The following is a 20337-nucleotide window of genomic DNA, read 5'->3' as shown; positions in this document are numbered from 1 at the left end:
CCAAAGGATTTCTTTTCTCTCTGAAGGTTTCACAAGAAGTATCGTGGCTGTATACAGTACTTGCATGCTGGTAGTTCTTTTGAGAGTCCAGTTAAACATAATTGGTGGATATATTTACTTGGATAATGCGGCAGTTGGCAAAAATGGCACAGTGAGTTTAATAGACTTAAATACATATTGCCCTTTCTTTCAAGAAATTCAAAGTTTAATTGGATATTATGTATTCTGATAACAGTGTCTATGGAAAACACCTTTGTATTAAATGAGATTATAAACTTTTGGCATTATGATTATTTTTCATCTTTCAAAAATAGATATTTTGGTATGTTAAAAAATATTTTCCCTGACATTCTAGATTCTTAAAATCTCAACTCAAGTTATACTGAAAAAATTACTTATTTACTAATAAAAATTTAGATAATTTAACCTTATTTCTGTTTTATACAGACAGTTCTTGCTCCCCCAGATGTCCAACAGCAATATTTATCAAGTATTCAACACCTCCTTGGAGATGGTAAGATTCTAACTTGTGACATGTTATATTAATTTCAGGTCATTTACTTGTATTTATTATTGAGGAATTTTTAACATGAGCAAGACTTTTTAAATTTTGTTTTTCCATTAATAGGCCTAACAGAATTGATCACTGTCATTAAACAAGCTGTGCAGAAGATTTTAGGAAGGTAAGACATTTTTCTTTGACTTTTCTGACTCCCTGAATCTGACAAATAGAAGAAAAATTAAATTGTTCTAGTGAAGCAGGTAATTTGATGAGTGGTGATATGTGAAACTGTGTAATTTAATACAGGGACCAGCCCTGAGTATTGCACTATAATACCCTTTTCTTCATCAATATCAACCTATTGATACTTAAAAGAAAGATTTAATATTTTGTTGTTTATTGAATTCCAAACAAATCAGAAATGTTTGGGTCATGAAATAAAAGGAAAAAAATCTCCTTTAAAATCTACCCAAGGTTTTTATCTCCCACTTATACTAATAAAATCTATAATTACAATAGAAATCTTATTAATCTGCAGCAAGATTTTTTCTTGGCTTTGTAGTAATGACCCTTATTTGGTAGCTGATTTATTAATCCATACTAGTTCATTCAGCAGTTTCAGATTTGACTAAATGAAACAGGATTTCAGATAGTAGCCTATAGAGAAAAAAATGTGTATGTGATGTGTTTCATAGTTTAAATTTATCCCAATTCTCTTTTCTTTGTTTCTAGTGTTTCTCTTAAACATTCTTTGTCCCTTTTGGACTTGGAGCAAAAAGTACAAGAAATCAGAAATCTCATTGAACAGGATAAGTCTTCTTCTTGGATTAATAAAGATGAATCCAAATCCTTATTATGTCATTATATGATGCCAGATGAAGAAACTCCATTAGCAGTTCAGGTGCTTAATTTATAACCATTTAACCAAACCAGCTATTCTATATCTTTTAAATTAGTTACTGTCTCTTGAAATTTAGACTTCTGAGTCTCTTGAAAAGTGATTGAAATAATTTAAATAAAACTTCATTAATTTAGAAAACATTGTAAATACAGCTAATTTCTAGTTAGAATCACATGTAATATTAGATATTCAGCAAATTTTTTGAGTAATATTTATGTGACAGACACTATGGTATATGCTGCAGATAGAAAATAAGGAAGACATGTTCATTTCACGGGGAATTGAAAAGACAAATTCAATTAGTGTGGTTAGAGCTATTTCTATAAGATCAGGTAGAATCTAGAGCAAGATCACGTAGGGACAAGATAATGCAAAGCTTTGCATGACAAGCTAAGGAGTCTAAACTTCAATTTTCAGACAAAGAAACTTAAATTTTAATGAATCCAGTTGTACATTCAAATTTTCTTTTAAAAATAACCAAAGGCAGCCAGGCTTGGTGTTGTACACCTATCATCTCAGCTACTCCAGAATCTGAGGCAGGAGGATGGCAAGTTCAAGGCCAGTTTCAGCAACTTACTAGGACCTTATCTCAAAATAAAAACTAAAAAGGGCTGGAGATGTAGCTCAGTGGTGGAGCACTCCTGGGTTAAATCCCCAATAGTGAAAAGTAAAATAAAATAAATAAGGCTAGCAGGAAATGACCTGAAGGAAGTTGTTGTCATCCAGTTGAGAAACAAAGCCCCATTTAGCAATTATCAACTGTGGTTTTGCTACATGCCGTTGTGTCCTGAGCAGATCTTATATAAAAGTTATTCGTTGATTAGGAACAATAAAAACGCCTAAGATTGTAGATTATGTAGCTCATTTTTAAATTAGTAGTTTTTCTTGCAAAAGCTAGATTAAACCAATTCTTTGCAATTGGAAGAATAACTCTCACTAACCAAAAAACCTCAAAATAGAGGCCTCTATGCCTTACTTCAGTGTGAAGGTACTGTAGACTACAGTGCTGTAATTTCATTGCCTGTAGGTTTTGCCTTCCCTTAGAGACCCCAAAGATGACCTGTTTGAGTGCTAAGAGACATGATATTCATGAGCAATTTTTTTAAAAAGTTGCAGTCCATTTAAGGGAGACCTGTGATTTGAAGTAGAGAGGCTAAACTGAGTAAAACAAATGAGACAGAATGAATGAAAGAAACCTTGGAAAACTAACTTACAGAATAGTCTCAAGAAGACACAAGAGAATTCTAAAAACTTTCTGGACCTATAAAACAATTTCTAAATTTTAAAATTTAACAGTGGAACTAAAAAGAAAATGATTAAAAGGAACATGTGAAGAGCAGAATGATGGACTAAATCTTACTGAGTTGAATGAAAACCTGAAACTTCAGATTGAAAAACCACACAGAGCCTCAGGATAGCCTGATAAAAAACACACACACCTATCCTGATAAAATTTCTTAATGGTGAAAGAGGAAAAAAAATTCCCAAGCCTCTGCAATCTCAGCCTATTTTTCATTGTCTATATATGCCAGAAATTTATCCAAGAAGGGCCAAGTTAACTTTACAAAGTATACTTTGACTTGTGTTCTAAATACTATTACCTGTGTAAACTATTATAGGTGTTTTGAGTTTGGTGGATTTTTTTTTTGATCATCGATGTAACATAGACTTTTAGATTTCCTGAACTCTTGAGTCTGTGAATGTGATTAGTTTCTTCATGAAACCAAGGTAGCATATGAAATTCTGAAATATGGCATTTTAATTTTATAGGCCTGTGGACTTTCTTCCAAAGACATTACTACTATTAAACTTCTCAATGAAACTAGAGACATGTTGGAAAGGTATGTAGACTGCATGTAACAGGGAAAATGGGCTTGTATTTTGAATGTATGTAAGATCATTTTTAAAATTTTTCCTGAACACCATATTCAATATAATTTTGTGTTAAAATTAAACTTTGCAGCTGTTTTCTTGCCTTCAGGTAGGATTTCCTACCCAAACTGGAGGGATTTCTTTTTAAACATACCCACCTTGGCTACCCACTTCCTTGGACTATAGGTCCTTATGATATACTGATTGAGAGGCTAGAAGGTATATTCTGAAAATGCTTTTCAGGGTAATCTTGGTATACCTCACCTATAATAGAAAATGTCTGACAACTAACTATGCCAAAGAAAAGGAATAAAATAAAAACACCAGAAATTAAAATTGTAGCCACAGTAGATCAGGCTGTCAACTTGAAGTCACTGAATGCCACGTTGAGGAAGTGGAATGAGTTGTTCTTGCAAGCCAGCAGTGGCCAACTCCAGCTAGCATTCAGGTTTACATTCATGCCTGCATATGCTTGTACACACACACACACACACACACACACACACATACTCACTTACACTCTACCTTAAGGACTGCTCGCCCACCCTAAACCTGTTAGATAGACTCTACTATTCCTAAAAACTTTGACTGAAAAAAAAAGTTCACTTCTTCCCTAAATTTAGTATGATTATTTGAATCACTCAAAAAGTCAAAGTATTAAAAATGAAAAAAGCACCAGGCAATGCCATTAGAAGACCATATTATCTGGATTCGAGGTTGGCTCTTTTACTAACTAGCAGTTCAACCTTGGTTTTGTTTTTGAAGTATATTTTTAAGCACAGGTTCTAGTAGACAAACTCTGTGAGATTAGAAATTTGTATCTTTTTAGTTCACCAATGTTTACTCAACTCTTAGAACAGTGCCTTGCATGTAATCTATACTCAATAAATATTTACTTAACTGACCTAAAGTGATAGAAGAGGGAGAAATTGGTGTAGGAAAGTAGAGTACTTTAAGAACAAAGAACCTCAAATAGAAAAAAGAATGGAATTCAGTATACTATAAAAGGGTTGCTAATCACCCAGATTTGATCATCATAAACATTGTATACATTATTGAATTGTACTACATTCCATATATTTGTAAAAATATGTGTCAGTAAAATTTTTTTTCTAAGGGATTGGTTTAAGGAGCCAGTGAGAGATAGCTAGGGATAGGCACAAAGGCATGTAAGTTGGTAGATGTGGTAGGACAAGTATGTGGAAGTTCTCATTGCTTATTCTGTGTGGAACAGGAAGCAAGGTCAGTTATTTAAAAAGCTATTCTCATTTCTTTCATTGCCCATATGATCCAATCTAATCAGAATAAAAATAAAAATTAACATTTTTGAGGACTCATGCTCCAAGCACTGTACTATGCTCCTTTATACCTCCTAAATCATTTAATCCTTGTAATAACATACAGGCTAGATGATAACCTTTTCTTCAGTTTTCATTTCTTGAATTTCTGTCCCCTTGATCATTTTGTTTCTCTTCTTTTATTCCTATCATATTCCCTTTGAGAGAAAAGTTAAATTTACTACTCAACCAAGCAGTTCACTCCTGGCTATCTACTGAAGGAAAGTTAAAAACATATGTCCACACAAAAACTTATGAAATTTCATAACAGCACTATTTGAAGTGGACAAAAGTGGAAACAATCCAGATGTCCATGTACTGATAAATGTGAATACAGAATGTGATATATTCATACAATGGAATTCTACTTAGCAACAAAAAGGAACAAACTATCGATACATGCCACAAGGTAGATGAACCTGAAGAACATCATGCTGGCCAGGCATGGCGAGGCCACGCACACTTGTGTACTTGTGATCCCATCAATTTGGGGGGCTGAGGAAGGGGGATTGCAAATCCCAGACCAGCCTCAACAACTTAGCAAAACTGTCTCAAAATAAAAAATAAAAAGGGCTAGTGACATAGCTCCATGGTAAAATACCCTGGGGTTTGATCCCCACTACTGCAAAAAATGAAAAATAAAAAACCATCATGCTAAGTGAGAGAAGACAGATACAAAAGACCACATTTCCTATGACTCTGTTTCCATGAAATATCCTGAAAACTGTAGAGACAAAAAGTAAATTAGTGGTTACCTGGGACCTGGGGTCAGATGGGATTGTCTGCAACTGGACAAAAAAGGTGAGAAAAAATGATCTAAAATTGGATTGTAGTGATAGTTGCAAAACATGTAAATTTGTGAAAAATCAGTGACTTTGTACATTTAAAATGAATGAAATTTATGGTATCAAAGCTTAACACATTAAAGTTGTAAAATGCTTTTTAAAAAAGAGAAGAAACAGGACAAGTTGATAGATATACACACATACATGTACACTCTGATTAAGAAATTGATACTTCACTAGGCATTTTCTAACTTTGACAGTATCCTTGTGTAGTATTCTTTATATCAGAATTTGGTAAGATCTGAAATCCATGTAATGAAAGGAGCCTGAATTAAGATTAAAAAGGCCTGGATTTGTGAGCTCCCCTGTTCACTAATTGCATACCTTTGGGGGAGTTTCTTCATTCTTCAAGTATCTTGTTCTTCATCTGTACATGATAATATTTCCTACCTCAATTGAGTTCTAATGCTGTAGTAAAGCAAACCAATAATGTGTGACTATGGAAGGATTCAAAAGTTTCCTTGAGAGAAGTAATACTAGTATTGGTATTTTTTTTTAAATGTTATATAAAGTACTAATAAAAAATCTAGTGAAATGAATATTTTTATTGTGTTGTGCTAAATAATAATCTCATTTTTATGCCTATTTTTAAAGATTGGCTCCTTGATAAATTTTTAATGTTTCTGACTGCAAAGACTAGATTGTAACTAGAAATGTTGGTGGCTTTTAAAGATAGCCACAAACTATTGAATTTGTTTCCTTTTCCATTGAGAATCTAAAAAGTAACATATACTTCTTATTTTATGTAGTCCAGATTTTAGTACAGTTTTGAATACCTGTTTAAACCGAGGTTTTAGTAGACTTCTAGACAACATGGCTGAGTTCTTTCGACCTACTGAACAGGACCTGCAACATGGCAACTCCATGAATAGGTAAGATGGCATAAAAAAGGTGTTATACAAATGAATGCTCTCAAAAATTATACTTCAAATGTTTATTTTTTGTTCCAGTTGGAATCTTAGAGAATAAATTTGTCAAATATCAGAGCCCAGAATTTCAATTATTCTGCAACACTAGGACCAAATTAGTTTTGTTTTAAGAATGAAAAGAGGGTCAAAACATTAGTAAAGCTTTTACAATAAACTATAACATTAATAAATTAATAGGACAAAAGAACATCATCAGTGTTGCTAAAAAGGCATTCAATAAAGCAACATTTATTATTGATAAAACTTCTTACTATAAACAAAAAAGCATTTTTATATAGTAAAAGAAAATTTGAAATCAAGAGAAAATATATTTAATAGTAAAACACCAGAGAATGATTTCTTACATTCAGAAACAATCTAACGATGGTCAGTATTGATATAGTTATTCAGCATTATTCTTTTATTCTAACTAATATAGTAAGGCTGAGAAAAGACCCATGTTTGGAGACCAAATTGAGGAAAGCCATTGGTTTTTTTAAATACATTTATCTTCAAAATAGACAAGTATCTTACTATTCTAATAAACTGTTAATTGACTCTTGATTTTCTAAGTTAAATTCATGTAATCTTTTAATATAATATCAGTTTTGGAAAGGGAGAGGAATGACTATTGTTAAATGAAGGTGACATGATTTTAAACTTAGAAACCCAAGAGAATCAATTAAAAATTATAAAATTATTCTCCTAAAATTAACCTATAGACTTAGTCAAATACTACTAAACCCCCTTGAGGATTGGAGGATGTTGCTTTGTTAATAGTAAGCCCTGAAAAATGATAATATAGGTGATCTGGACAAATACTGGGCTGAGACTATTCAAGAAATTATTGAAAAAGTAGAGCAATGAATTTGCTTTTCCTGTAGAACATATAAAGTGTTACTTTTTAAAATAATATACATAAAAGACTAGCTAAATTAACCGCATATAAATTCCAGAAACAGGCCCTGGGTTCAATCCCCAGCATAGGGGGAAGAGATGGGAGGAGAGTGGAGGAGAAAGGAAAAGGAAGGAATGTTTAGGATTATGGAGGGACTGAATATCATCAGAAGGAGGTACCAAGAATAATGCTCAGGTTTCCTACTTATACTGCCAGATAGATAATGGTGTAGTTCAGAATAGGGGCAAAAAACATTCAACGTTGATAGTAATTAAAAGAAATACAGACCTAACTTATAACATTTTCACTTTTCAGACATATAAAAATTCAATAATAATAATAATAGTACTCAACATGGAAAGCCAGCCTGATGGAGCAAGACTATTCATACACTACTGAGGAAGCAGAGGGTATTTGGCAGTTTACACCCAAATCTTAAAAGCAGTAATGCCCTTTGACCATGTTTATACAGTATTATTTATATTAAGAAAACCAAGGCAAATACTTAAATGCCCCCAACTTTAGGGAACTAATGATGAATATTCTCACAGCTAGAGGATGGATTACCATGCAATCATTAAAAAAAAATCAGACTAAAACTTTAGTAATTTTTAAAAGAGAAAAATGCTCATAACAAAAAGTTAAAAACAATATCTTCAAGGAATTAGAGTTTTGTGTTAAAAAACACAGAAAGCATAACTATGTGTAAAAATCACTAGAAAAACTATCCATGAATTCAATTATAGTTGTCATTTCTAGGTGGTAGAATTATGCTTGGATTTTTTTCTTTTGATACATTTCTGTACCTCTTCTTCAATGACTGAATATTACTTTTTAATTAAAATGTTAAATGACTATGAGGTGATTTCAGAAAATAATCACTATAATGGTTTTTTTCAGTCTTTCCAGTGTCAGCCTGCCTTTAGCTAAGATAATTCCAATAGTAAATGGACAGATCCACACAGTTTGCAGTGAAACACCTAGTCATTTTGTTCAGGTAAGAAAAAAATTGGGGGGGGTATTATTGAACATGAACTGTTTTCATGATATAGTCATGTTTTCTAACATAAAATTACCTTCTCTGCTGTAATATAGGTTCAGAATAACACAAAACCTGGAATCACATGTAGAGTGTGGTAGAATGTTCCATGAGAGTAATAATGTGTCTCAAAACATTTATAAGGTTGGGAGTTCAACACCTGTTGGACTGCCTGATATATTCCAGGGGTCAGTTGAATTTGCATAGCATTAGTGGTTTGCATGAAGCTGTTCCTCAGAGTTTGCAAAAAACTCAAAGAAATTTCATGGAGAAGCATTTTAGTAATTAATAAAATACAACTGCTAATAGTGCATCAGTCTGCTCACTAAAAGCTGCACAAACGACGAGTTATTTAAATTTTTCACTAGTCAACCCATAGCTCTCATCTTTTTTCTTAGGAATGCATTGAATAAAACTGATGTTATTAAAAGGATAATTTGTATCTACATAATTGAATCATTTGCAAATTTAGGAACTGAATTATAAGGAAAAAATTATTTATAATATACCTCAGTTGCAAACTGCTGCAGTAATCCTAAGGGTAAAGGTGGCACCTTCATAATGTCATTTGTAGGAAACTTTATTTTCTTATTATTTTATCCATTAGCGTTGTACAAATTTATCAGACAGAATAATTTGATACATGTACATTGTGTGTCTCCGACAATTTAGTCCATCTCCTGTGAAGACTTCGCAGTCATGGGGAGGTGAAGAGCACCAAGGCTGAGAGCCATTATTTATTCCTTTCCCAGGAGTGTCATGAGAGCAATGTCATCTGCTTAACCCACAAGAGCTGAGCATTCACATTGCAGAAGAAATAGTGAATAAAGCTGATCACATTTTACTGAATTTAAGCTTCACTTGTATCTGGGTGAGAAAAAAAATTGCAACTTCTGGCAGTTAAAGCTTAACTTTACCTTTCTCAGCTTTCTATTGAAGTTTCTAGTGTGACCAGTAGGCCATTCATTTTGATCAATAAATGGGAAATACAACCAAGTATAAAACATCATCATCAGCCTTAATAACCTAAGTAATTTTATGTACTACATTTTAATTCTGTATAATTAGCTGGGCACAGTGGTGCACAGCTGTAATCTCAGCAGCCTGGGAGGCTGAAGCAAGAGGATCACAAACTCAAAGCCAGCCTCAGCAGCTTAGTGAAGCCCTAAGCAACTTAGTGAGATACTGTCTCAAAATAAAGTATAAAGGACTAGGAATGTGGCTTAGTGGTTAAGCACCCTTGTGTTCAAGCCCTAGGACCAAAACAATAAATAAATTCTGCACAATTAATAATAAAAACAAAGGGTTCCAATCTAATAAGATTAATATTAGTGTTTAATATCATTTTTCAGTGTGACTGGACATTGATTTTGTTTATATATTTGACCATCGATTTAAAAGGCTTCCACCTTCTTTTTTAAAAGTATAATTTGAGTTAAAATACCAAGTGATCTCCTATGCTTTTATTTCCATTTATTTTCCATAAAGTGTTTGCCTTGATTAGAATGTTAATGTACTTAAAATTAATACTTTCAAATTATTGCTACTACTTCAGTCAAAAAGGTATATATAAGATACTCTTGTGAGAATGCTGCAGGACAGGGGTTGGCAAACTCCGTAAAGGACCAGACACAGATTATTTCTTATCTGAAATGCTTGGGACCAGAGTGAGTGGTTTGGATTTTAAATAGTTTTTGGATTTTGGAATATTTGCATATACAAAATGAGATATCCTAGGGATGGGACCTAAGTCTAAGCACAAAATTCATTTATGTTTCATATGCATCTTATACACATAGCTTGAAGATAATTTTAAACAATATTTTTATTGCACCTGCCTTTTGACTGCAGTCTGTCATGTGAGGTCATGACCTGTAGGCCATACTTTGCTGATTCCTGTGGTAGAAGATATTAGGATGATAATATAGCTGGGAAAGGTAGGAAATTGGACAAAATCGGAAAACAATTAAGAAAACTAGTTTTTCTATGCTGTATTCAAATAACATAAGGAGACAGATTGCTTCCAAATAACATAAGAAAAGAACATTTATAATCTGTCATTTTTTTTGTTGTTTTATTTTTTTGTTATTTGACTAAAATACCTGACAAGAACAATTTTAGTGGAGGAAAAGTTTATTTGGGGCTCACAGTTTCATAGATCTCAATCCATAGCCAGTGGGCTTCATTCCTCAGGGTTTGAAGTAAAGCTGAACGTGAATGTCATGGGCAGAAGAGTGTGGCAGAGGGAATGGCTCACATGATGATCAGGAAGCAAAGAGAGACACTCCACTTGCCAGATACAAAATATATACCCCAAAGGAATGCTCTTAATGGCCCACCTCCTCCAGCCACAACCTGTCTTCCTTCAGTTACCACTCAGTTAACCCCATCAGGGGATTCATTCAATGATTGGGTTAAGGGTCTCATAATGCAATCATTTCTCCTCTGAACCTTCTTGCATTGTCTTACAATGAGCCTTTGGGGGACACATTACATCCAAACCATCACACAGTCTGAACCAACCCTGTATAATAGAGCTGGGGTCTGCTATCTGTAAACTTTGAGTCAAATCTGGCCAACCACCTACTTTTGTTCTATTGGATGACAGCCATGTTCTTTGGTTCACGTATTGTTTGTGACTGCTTTGCACCACAGTGTTAAGTATTTCTCAAACTTATTGATATACCTCTTCCAAGATTAAAAAACAATCAGTTTACCAGTGTTTAAATTGTTTTGATATTTAAGTAAAAAAACTATATAAACTTCTTAAACTTTAGAAATTTTTTTTCCTTTCTCAAAATATTCTATTATTTTATTACCATTAGTGCTATCTGAACTTGTTTAGGGTAAACATAATCGTTGTCATCAGATATAAATTCCAAGAATAGCTTTTGCTGTTTTTTTTTTTTTTGATTCATTCTGTTATTATTTTTTCCCTTCCCCCCACCCCTCCCACCCCTCTTTTCCCTCTATACAGTCCTTCCTTCCTCCATTCTTACCACCCTCCTTATCCCAAACCCTAAACCAAACCCTAACCCTAACGCTAACCCCTCCCACCCCCCCATTATATGTCCTCATCCGCTTATCAGCGAGATCATTCAGCCTTTAGTTTTTTGAGATTGGCTTATCTCACTTAGCATGATATTCTCCAGTTTCATCCATTTGCCTGCAAATCCCATAATTTTCTCATTCTTCATGGTGGAGTAATATTCTATTGTATATATATGCCACAGTTTCTTTATCCATTCATCAACTGAAGGGCATCTAGGTTAGTTCCACAATCTGACTATGGTGAATTGAGCAGCAATGAACATTGATGTGGCTGTGTAGTATGCTGATTTTAAGTCCTTTGAGTATAGGCCAAGGAGTGGGATAGCTGGGTCAAATGGTGTTTCCATTCCAAGCTTTCTGAGGAATCTCCATACTGCTTTCCAGAGTGACTAATTTGCAACCCCACCAGCAATGTATGAGTATACCTTTTTCCCCACATCCTCGCCAACACCTATTGTTGCTTGTGTTCTTGATAATAGCCATTCTAATTGGGGTGAGATGGAATCTTAGGGTAGTTTTGATTTGCATTTCTCTTATTACTAGAGATGTTGAACATTTTTTCATACATCTGTTGATTGCTTGTACATCTTCTTCTGTGAAGTGTCTGTTCATTTCCTTAGCCCATTTGTTGATTGGATTATTTGTATTCTTGGTGTAGAGTTTTTTGAGATCTTTATAGATTCTGGAAATTAGCGCTCTATCTGAAGTATGAGTGGCAAAGATATTCTCCCACTCTGTAGGCTCTCTTTTCACATTACTGATAGTTTCCTTTGCTGAGAGAAAGCTTTTTAGTTTGAATCTATCCCAGTTGTTGATTCTTGCTTTTATTTCTTGTGCTATGGGAGTCCTGTTGAGGAAGTCTGATCCTAAGCCAACAAGTTGAAGATTTGGACCTACTTTTTCTTCTGTAAGATACAGGGTTTCTGGTCTGATTCCGAGGTACTTGATCCACTTTAAGTTGAGTTTTGTGCAGGGTGACAGATAGGGGTTTAATTTCATTCTGTTACATATGGTTTTCCAGTTTTCCCAGCACTATTTGTTGAAGAGGCTATCTTTACTCCATTGCATATTTTTGGCCCCTTTGTCTAGTATGAGAAAATTGTATTTATTTGGGTTTGTGTCCATGTCCTCTATTCTGTACCATTGATCTACCTGTCTATTTTGGTACCAATACCATGCCGTTTTTGTTACTATTGCTTTGTAATAGAGTTGAAGATCTGGTAGTGCGATACCCCCTGCTTCACTCTTTTTACTGAGGATTGCTTTAGCTATTCTGGGTTTTTTATTCTTCCAGATGAATTTCATAATTGCTTGCTCTCTTTCTGTAAGGTACATCATTGGGATTTTAATTGGAATTGCATTGAATCTGTATAGCACTTTAGGTAGTATGGCCATTTTGACAATATTAATTCTACCTATCCAAGAACATGGGAGATCTTCCCATCTTCTAAGGTTTTCTTTAATTTCTTTCTTTAGTGTTCGGTAGTTCTCATTGTAGAGGTCTTTCACCTCTTTTGTGAGATTGATTCCCAAGTATTTTATTTTTTTCGATGCTGTTGTGAATGGGGTTGTTTTCCTAATTTCTCTTTCTGAAGATTCATCACTTATGTATAAAAATGCATTGGATTTATGAGCATTGATCTTGTAACCTGCTACTTTACTGAATTCACTTATGAGTTCTAAAAGTTTTCTGGTGGAATTTCCAGGTTCCTTTAAATATATAATCATGTCATCAGCGAACAGGGATAGTTTGAGTTCTTCTCTTCCAATTCATATCCCTTTAATTTCTTTGGTCTGTCTAATTGCTCTGGCTAGAGTTTCAAAGACGATGTTAAATAGAAGTGGTGAAAGAGGGCATCCCTACCTTGTTCCATTTTTTAGGGGGAATTCTTTCAGTTTTTCACCAATTAGAATGATATTGGCCATGGGCTTAGCATAGATGGCCTTTACAATGTTAAGGAATGTTCCCACTACCCCAATTTTTTCTAGTGTTTTGAGCATGAAGGGATGCTGTATTTTATCGAATGCTTTTTCTGCATCTATTGAAATAATCATGTGATTCTTAACTTTAGGTCTGTCGATATGGTGAATGACATTTATTGATTTCCTGATGTTGAACCAACCTTGCATCCCTGGGATAAAACCCACTTGATCGTGGTGCACTATCTTTCTAATATATTTTTGTATGCGATTTGTTAAAATTTTGTTGGGAATTTTTGCGTCAGTGTTCATTAAGGATATTGGTCTGAAATTTTCTTTCCTTGATGTGTCTCTGTCTGGTTTAGGTATCAGGGTGATATTGGCTTCACAGAATGAGTTTGGGAGGGTTCCCTCCTCTTCTATTTCATGGAATACTTTGAGGAGTATTGGAATGAGCTCTTCTTTAAAGGTTTTGTAGAACTCGGCTGAGAACCCATCTGGTCCTGGACTTTTCTTTGTTGGCAGGCTTTTGATGACCTCTTCTATTTCATTGCTTGAAATTCATTTATTTAAGTTGTGTATGTCCTCCTCGTTCAGTTTAGGTAATTCATATGTCTCTAGAAACTTGTTGATGTCTTCAAGGTTTTCTGTTTTGTTGGAGTATAGGTTTTCAAAATAACTTCTAATTATGTTTTGTATTTCACTTGTGTCTGTTGTGATATTTCCTTGTTCATTCCAAATTTTAGTAATTTGAGTTTTCTCCCTCTTTCTCTTTGTTAGTGTGGCTAAGGGTTTATCAATTTTGTTTATTTTTTCAAAGAACCAACTATTTATTTTGTTAATTTTTCCGATTGTTTCTTTTGTTTCAATTTCGTTGATTTCGGCTCTGATTTTAACTATTTCCTGTCTTCTACTACTTTTGGTGTTGGTCTGCTCTTCTTTTTCTAGTGCTTTGAGCTGTAGTGTTAAGTCGTTTATTTGTTGATTTCTACTTCTTTTGTTGAATGCACCCCATGAAATAAATCTTCCTCTAAGTTCTGCTTTCATAGTGTCCCAGAGATTTTGATATGATGTGTCTTTGTTCTCGTTTACTTCTAAGAATTTTTTTATTTCCCTCCTGATGTCTTCTGTTATCCATTCATCATATAATAGTGTATTATTTAATCTCCAGGTATTAGAGAAGTTTCTGTTTTTTATTCTGTCATTTATTTCTAATTTCAATCCATTATGGTCTGATAGAGTACAAGGTAGTATCTCTATCTTCTTGTATTTGCTAACAGTAGCTTGTGGCATAAAATATGGTCTATTTTAGAGAAGGATCCATGTGCTGCTGAGAAGAAAGTGTATTTGTTCTTTGTTGGATGGTATATTCTATATATGTCCGTTAAGTCTAAATTGTTGATTGTGTTATTGTGATCTGTGGTTTCTTTATTCAATTTTTGTTTGGAAGATCTATCCAGTGGTGAGAGAGGTGTGTTAAAATCGCCTAGTATTATTGTGTTGTGGTCTATTTGATTTCTGGAATTGAGAAGGATTTGTTTGACGTACATGGATGAGCCAATGTTCGGGGCATAGATATTTATGATTGTTATGTCTTGCTGATTTATGCTTCCCTTAAGCAGTATGTATTGTCCTTCTTTATCCCTTCTGATTAGTTTTGGCTTGAATTCCACATTATCTGAAATGAGGATGGATACTCCAGCTTTTTTGCTGTGTCCGTGTGCATGGTATGTTTTTTCCCATCCTTTCACCTTTAGTCTATGGATATCTCTTTCTATGAGATGAGTCTCTTGCAGGCAGCATATTGTTGGGTTTTTCTTTTTAATCCAATCTGCCAGTCTATGTCTTTTGATTGATGAGTTCAGGCCATTAACACTCACGGTTATTATTGTGATAGGATTTGTATTCCCAGTCATTTGACTCATTTTTGTTTTTTGACATGATTTGGTTTCTCCTTTATTTGGCTATTCCTTTAGGCTAGTTCCTCCTGTTGCTGATTTGCATTGTTGAAAATCAATGAAAAAAACTGTTGTTGTTTTTCATCTCTTCCTCATGGAATATTTTGCTGAGAATGTTCTGTAATGCTGAGTTTCTTTTTGTAAATTCCTTTAGCTTTTGTTTATCATGGAAGGATCTTATTTCGTCATCAAATCTGAAAGTAAGTTTTGCTGGGTATAAGATTCTTGGTTGGCATCCGTTTTCTTTCAGGGCTTGGTAAATGTTGTTCCAGGCCCTTCTAGCTTTTAGGGTCTGGATTGAAAAATCTGCTGATATTCTTATTGGTTTCCCCCTGAATGTAATTTGATTCTTTTCTCTCGTGGCCTTTAGAAGTCTGTCTTTATTTTGTATGTTAGGTATTTTCATAATAATGTGCCTTGGTGTGGGTCTGTTGTAATTTTGTATATTTGGAGTCCTATAAGCCTCTTATATTTGGTTTTCCATTTCATTTTTGAGATTTGGGAAATTTTCTGATATTACTTCATTGAATAGATTGTTCATTCCTTTGGTTTATTTCTCTAAGCCTTCCTCAATCCCAATAATTCTTAAATTTGGCCTTTTCATGATATCCCATAATTCTTTTAGATTCTGTTCATGATTTCTTACCATCTTCTCTGTTTGTTCAACTTTGTTTTCAAGATTAAATATTTTGTCTTCAGTGTCTGAGGTTCTGTCTTCCAGGTGTTCTATCCTCTTGGTTATGCTTTCTATGGAGTTTTTAACTTGGTTTATTGTTTCCTTCATTTCAAGGATTTCTGTTTTTTTTTTTTTTTTCAGTATCTCTAACTCTTTATTGAAATGATCTCCTGCTTCCCGTCTTTGCTCTTTTAACTGTTGATTGGTGCGATCATTTAATGCCTGCATTTGCTCTTTCATCTCCTCCTTCAATGCCTGCATTTGCTCTTTCATCTCCTCATTTGCTTCCCTGATTGTTTTAATTATGTACATTCTGAACTCCCTTTCTGACATTTCTTCTGCTGTGCTGTCATTGGGTTTTATTGATATAGTATCTAGGTTTGTTTGGGACATTTTCTTCCCTTGTTTTCTCATATTGGTCAGATGTCAGTGGGACTCTGAGATATTGCAGATTTCCTCTATTGGTTTATAGTATCCCTGTAGATTTCCAGTGTATCACCCCTCCCAGCCTTCAGTAGTCAGAAGTCTTGGAGGAACTTGATAATGCAGTGCTTCCAAAGAAAGCTGCCCCTTGCCCGCCACTGGTTCCAGGGCTTGGAGCTGGCTCTGTGCGGAAAGGCTCTCACTGGGCTGTCTGCTCCGAGAAGCTAACCTTGAAAGGTGCCTCCCGCCGGAGGGAGCCGGGCTGCTTGGGGAAGTCCCTGGCTGCCCTGTCCTGGCCCCTGAAGTTGCCTGCGGGCCAGAGCTCGCCGCTGGCGGGACTTGGAGCTGGTTCTGCGCAGAAAGGCTCCCACTGGGTGGCCTGCTCCGAGAAGCTGGCCGTGTGGGAGGAGCCCACCGCCAGAGTGCCAGGCTACCTGGGGAAGACTCTAACTGCCCTGCCCTGTCCTGCTGATAAGCCGCTCCTATCCGGGCCTGCCGCCCAGGCCAAGCTTCACCCGGTAGGGGAGACTCACCCCTTGGCTCTATTTCAGTCCAAGTCTCTCAATGACTCCCCTTCTTGAATCCTGGGTTCTGGAGGGATGGAGATGCAGTCACCCTCCAGTCCGCCATCTTGGATCCTAGAAATTTTTCATAACTCAAAAAGCAAGACACATTTTTTCATTAAAATTTTTATCTAAACTACAACAAACACACCTTACTAAATATAGCCATTGGCTACTAATTCATTGTTCCAAAGTGAACATGGCCCTGTCTGCTACCATTCATGTTTGTGGGCATTCAATCTGCTTCTTCACCTGACTTGCTGGGCACTTTTTTGTCTAATTTAACTATTCTGAAACCTTCATTTGTATCCTGTGAGTTACTGGTATATGAATTGGCCCTCATTTGAAAGAATTTGCCTGTTCTTTTCTCATTACCTCTGTACTTTTCTTATTTACTCATAAGACTCAAAGTACTGTTACTTGGAGCCAATAAGAACATAAAAATACAAAAGACCTAAATTCTAGTATACACTGATCTTCCAAATGATCCAATGTGTGAGTTTTCTTTTAGAGTTTCATAGAAATTAAAACACAAAATTCCCTCTCAAATTCTTGGGCCCTGAAAGCATGTCTGTAAATCCTGGTTTAAGAAATATTGATCTAAAACAGTTTCATTGAACATCCAGACTGAATAGTTGAAACTAGTGGGAGAATTTAACCACGAACTAATTGAGATCAGCACTTGCCTAAAGTGCACTTGGGTTTCCTAGTACTCGGGAGAGAACACAAAGGCTAGTTCACTACCTGTGTCTTTGACACTTTCAGGGGCTTTAACTTGGAATGGACCCCTTCTTAGAATCATGTCTACAAATGCAGGCAGCAAAAATGCTTTTTAAAAAACTTTCATGCAAGGTTTTAAGGGTGACCAATTCTATACAGTTTTCAAAATACCTTTTAAAATCTAATTTATTATATAGCAATATTGCTGCTCTAAGCATTAAATGTCAAGATGTAGAAGTCTAGTAACTTATATAATGTAAAATGTAAAAATGCATGTGGTTTCTATTGATGACAAATGTGTACATCCTTGTGTTTTGTTGCCTGTGTTCATATTTGAAGGAAATGCTAGATTTTGAGTTAGAGGTTAATAAAAAAACATAAAGGTATTTTTTCTTTATCTTTATATTCACAAACCCCTGAGGTTAAGAACCTTTGCTCTAACGTGTAAATAGTTAGTTTGTATGTGTGTGTATATAAAATACGCACCTACTAAATATACACATTGTGTGTTAGATTATCTAGAAATATACCTCAACCATGTTATGTCAGCTTCCAGCAAACAGCAACTTCAGTCTTATAACTTTATTATTGTAATCATTTATTCAATAGTACCTGACATACATTTAAATTTAGACAAAGACTAAATGGGACTTTTTTTTCCCTAAATTACACTTGAATACTTGCACACCATATTTCATATAACAAATATTTTCTAGGATTTATTCAAGAAAAAATATTCCTTTCCTTGAATGGTAAACTTCTTGGCTTTAACTATCACAAAACTTAGAGCCAAATTTATTGCTTTATTGCAGAAATGAATTCAAATTACCTATACTTTTTACAGGTTGTAATGTTACATTCTTCTCTTTGCTAGGATCTGTTGATGATGGAGCAAGTGAAAGACTTTGCTGCTAATGTGTATGAAGCTTTTAGTACCCCTCAGCAATTGGAGAAATGATTTTTGCTTCAGGAAAAACTACAGTGGGATTCATTTACTTTTAAAAATACACCGAGTTAATCAACTATACCTAGAGTGACAATTTGTTACAAAATGCCTAATAAAAATATATTCTTAATCAAAGTCTTCATTTCATAATGAAATAGATTTATTTGGCATCTTAATATATTTTTTTAAATTCATCAACAGACCAATTTTTGCAGGCATATCTAAATGTATACACAATGCAAATATAAGAATTGTTCCTAGTTTATTACATCAGGGATGTTTGATCCAAACTGACTAAAACTAATGTAAATACTTTTATATAAACTATGAAATGCTATGTACTTTGGCATTAATATGGAGGAAAAATTTGTTCAGGAAATAAGCCTAAAATGTTATGAAGTTTGGAAAATGTGCTGTTTAATCATACAGTTCCTTGGACTCTGAAGTAACCGAGAGTAAATCAAACTTTTCTCCAGTTACCCTTCAAAGGAATAAATTGTTTCATATATTCCTTGGTGGAGGGCTTTTCTTCTTAAGGAAATCAGTGAATTTTAACAACTATGATTAGCTATTTTTTTTCTTTGCTATTTCTTTGCAATATTTTCTAAGGCTATGTTAACAAGCCTTAGAAGGTTACATATTGATTCACAGGCTCAAATTGTGTTGATGCTGTTCTACTCACAGGTATTATTAACTGCATAATTTTATTAATTTGTATGTAAATAATTTTAATAAGTTACTTTGTAATGATTTTGAGTACAATGAATCTTATTGCAATAAACTATTTTAATAAAACATAGTTTTGTTAATATTTTACTGCCATTATTTGTTCCTTAGTGTTTTTACTGTTATTTTGGAAGAGCAAGAGCATGCTCATTTTAGGGTTCATTTTCACTGCTAATATAGTTAGTTTACTTTAACTTGTTCAGAAAAAAATAAATAGCATTATCTTCTGAAAAACAAATGAACACATTGTCTCTAGTAAGTTTATAGTTCTGAATTTAGAAGGGGAATTATGGCAGAAATAAATGAATCATTATGTATTCTTAGTGTATCAGATATATTTTCTTTTTAAATTTTTTTAGTTGTAGATGGACGCAATACCATATTCTATTTTTTTTATGTGGTGCTGAGGATCAAACCCAGTGCCTCACATGTGAAGCAAGCACTCCACCACTGAACCACAACCCCAGCCCCTATATTTTCAATAATAGATAATTTTAAATAACATCATTTATGGCCCTCTAACATAACGTATTATGTAGTAAAAGGCAGAAAATGAATTGTGAAGTCTCTTCCAGGGCTGGCTAAAGAGTATGTTTAGAATGTTTTAAAAAAATGGAAACAGGTATAATTGAGAAGAGGGAATACTTCTTTTCAAAGTTCAACAGAATATAATATTATTATTCCTAATTGAGTGAAAGAAAAATTGCATTTTGGATAGTTGGGGAACACATGTAATAGGGCATGCATGTCTTCCAGCAATATTTATCAGGATTTCATCCAGAGAAAATTTAAGAACAAACAGGGGTGGCCTTGTAAGGACAAAATTTGATCACCTGAAAATTCTTACCTGGAATCATCTGCATCTGTAGAGTTATGGCTGTTGGGAAGATGACAAAGTAAAACCATGCATATTTAATTGTGTTGGGCATTACCAACTTACATTCCAGTAATACTAGAGCCCCTTTGTCAGAGACACTTAGTGTGGTTAATCTAAAAACTGATTTGAAACAGTTTATCATAAATACATATTTTAGACATTTGAGCTTAAAATA

General features: G+C 34.4%; 1 protein-coding gene across 1 annotated transcript in view; it reads left to right on the top strand.

Moving 5' to 3' along the window:
* Pex3 (peroxisomal biogenesis factor 3) overlaps positions 1–19358 on the top strand; it is a 41692-nt gene extending 22334 nt beyond the window's left edge. The window contains exons 5-12 of the mRNA XM_047557993.1: positions 27–151; positions 448–514; positions 629–683; positions 1235–1403; positions 3174–3244; positions 6207–6329; positions 8164–8260; positions 18488–19358. Of these exons, the coding sequence (XP_047413949.1) occupies positions 27–151; positions 448–514; positions 629–683; positions 1235–1403; positions 3174–3244; positions 6207–6329; positions 8164–8260; positions 18488–18571 (791 nt within the window). The 3' untranslated portion in view covers positions 18572–19358. The remainder of the gene's footprint in view (positions 1–26; positions 152–447; positions 515–628; positions 684–1234; positions 1404–3173; positions 3245–6206; positions 6330–8163; positions 8261–18487) is intronic.
* The last annotated feature ends 979 nt before the right edge of the window (positions 19359–20337 follow it).

The sequence above is a fragment of the Sciurus carolinensis genome, chromosome 7 (genome assembly GCF_902686445.1).
Source record: "Sciurus carolinensis chromosome 7, mSciCar1.2, whole genome shotgun sequence".
NCBI lineage: Eukaryota > Metazoa > Chordata > Mammalia > Rodentia > Sciuridae > Sciurus > Sciurus carolinensis.
The sequence above is the reverse complement of the archived record's forward strand: the minus strand, read 5'-3'. Positions and strand labels throughout refer to the sequence as shown.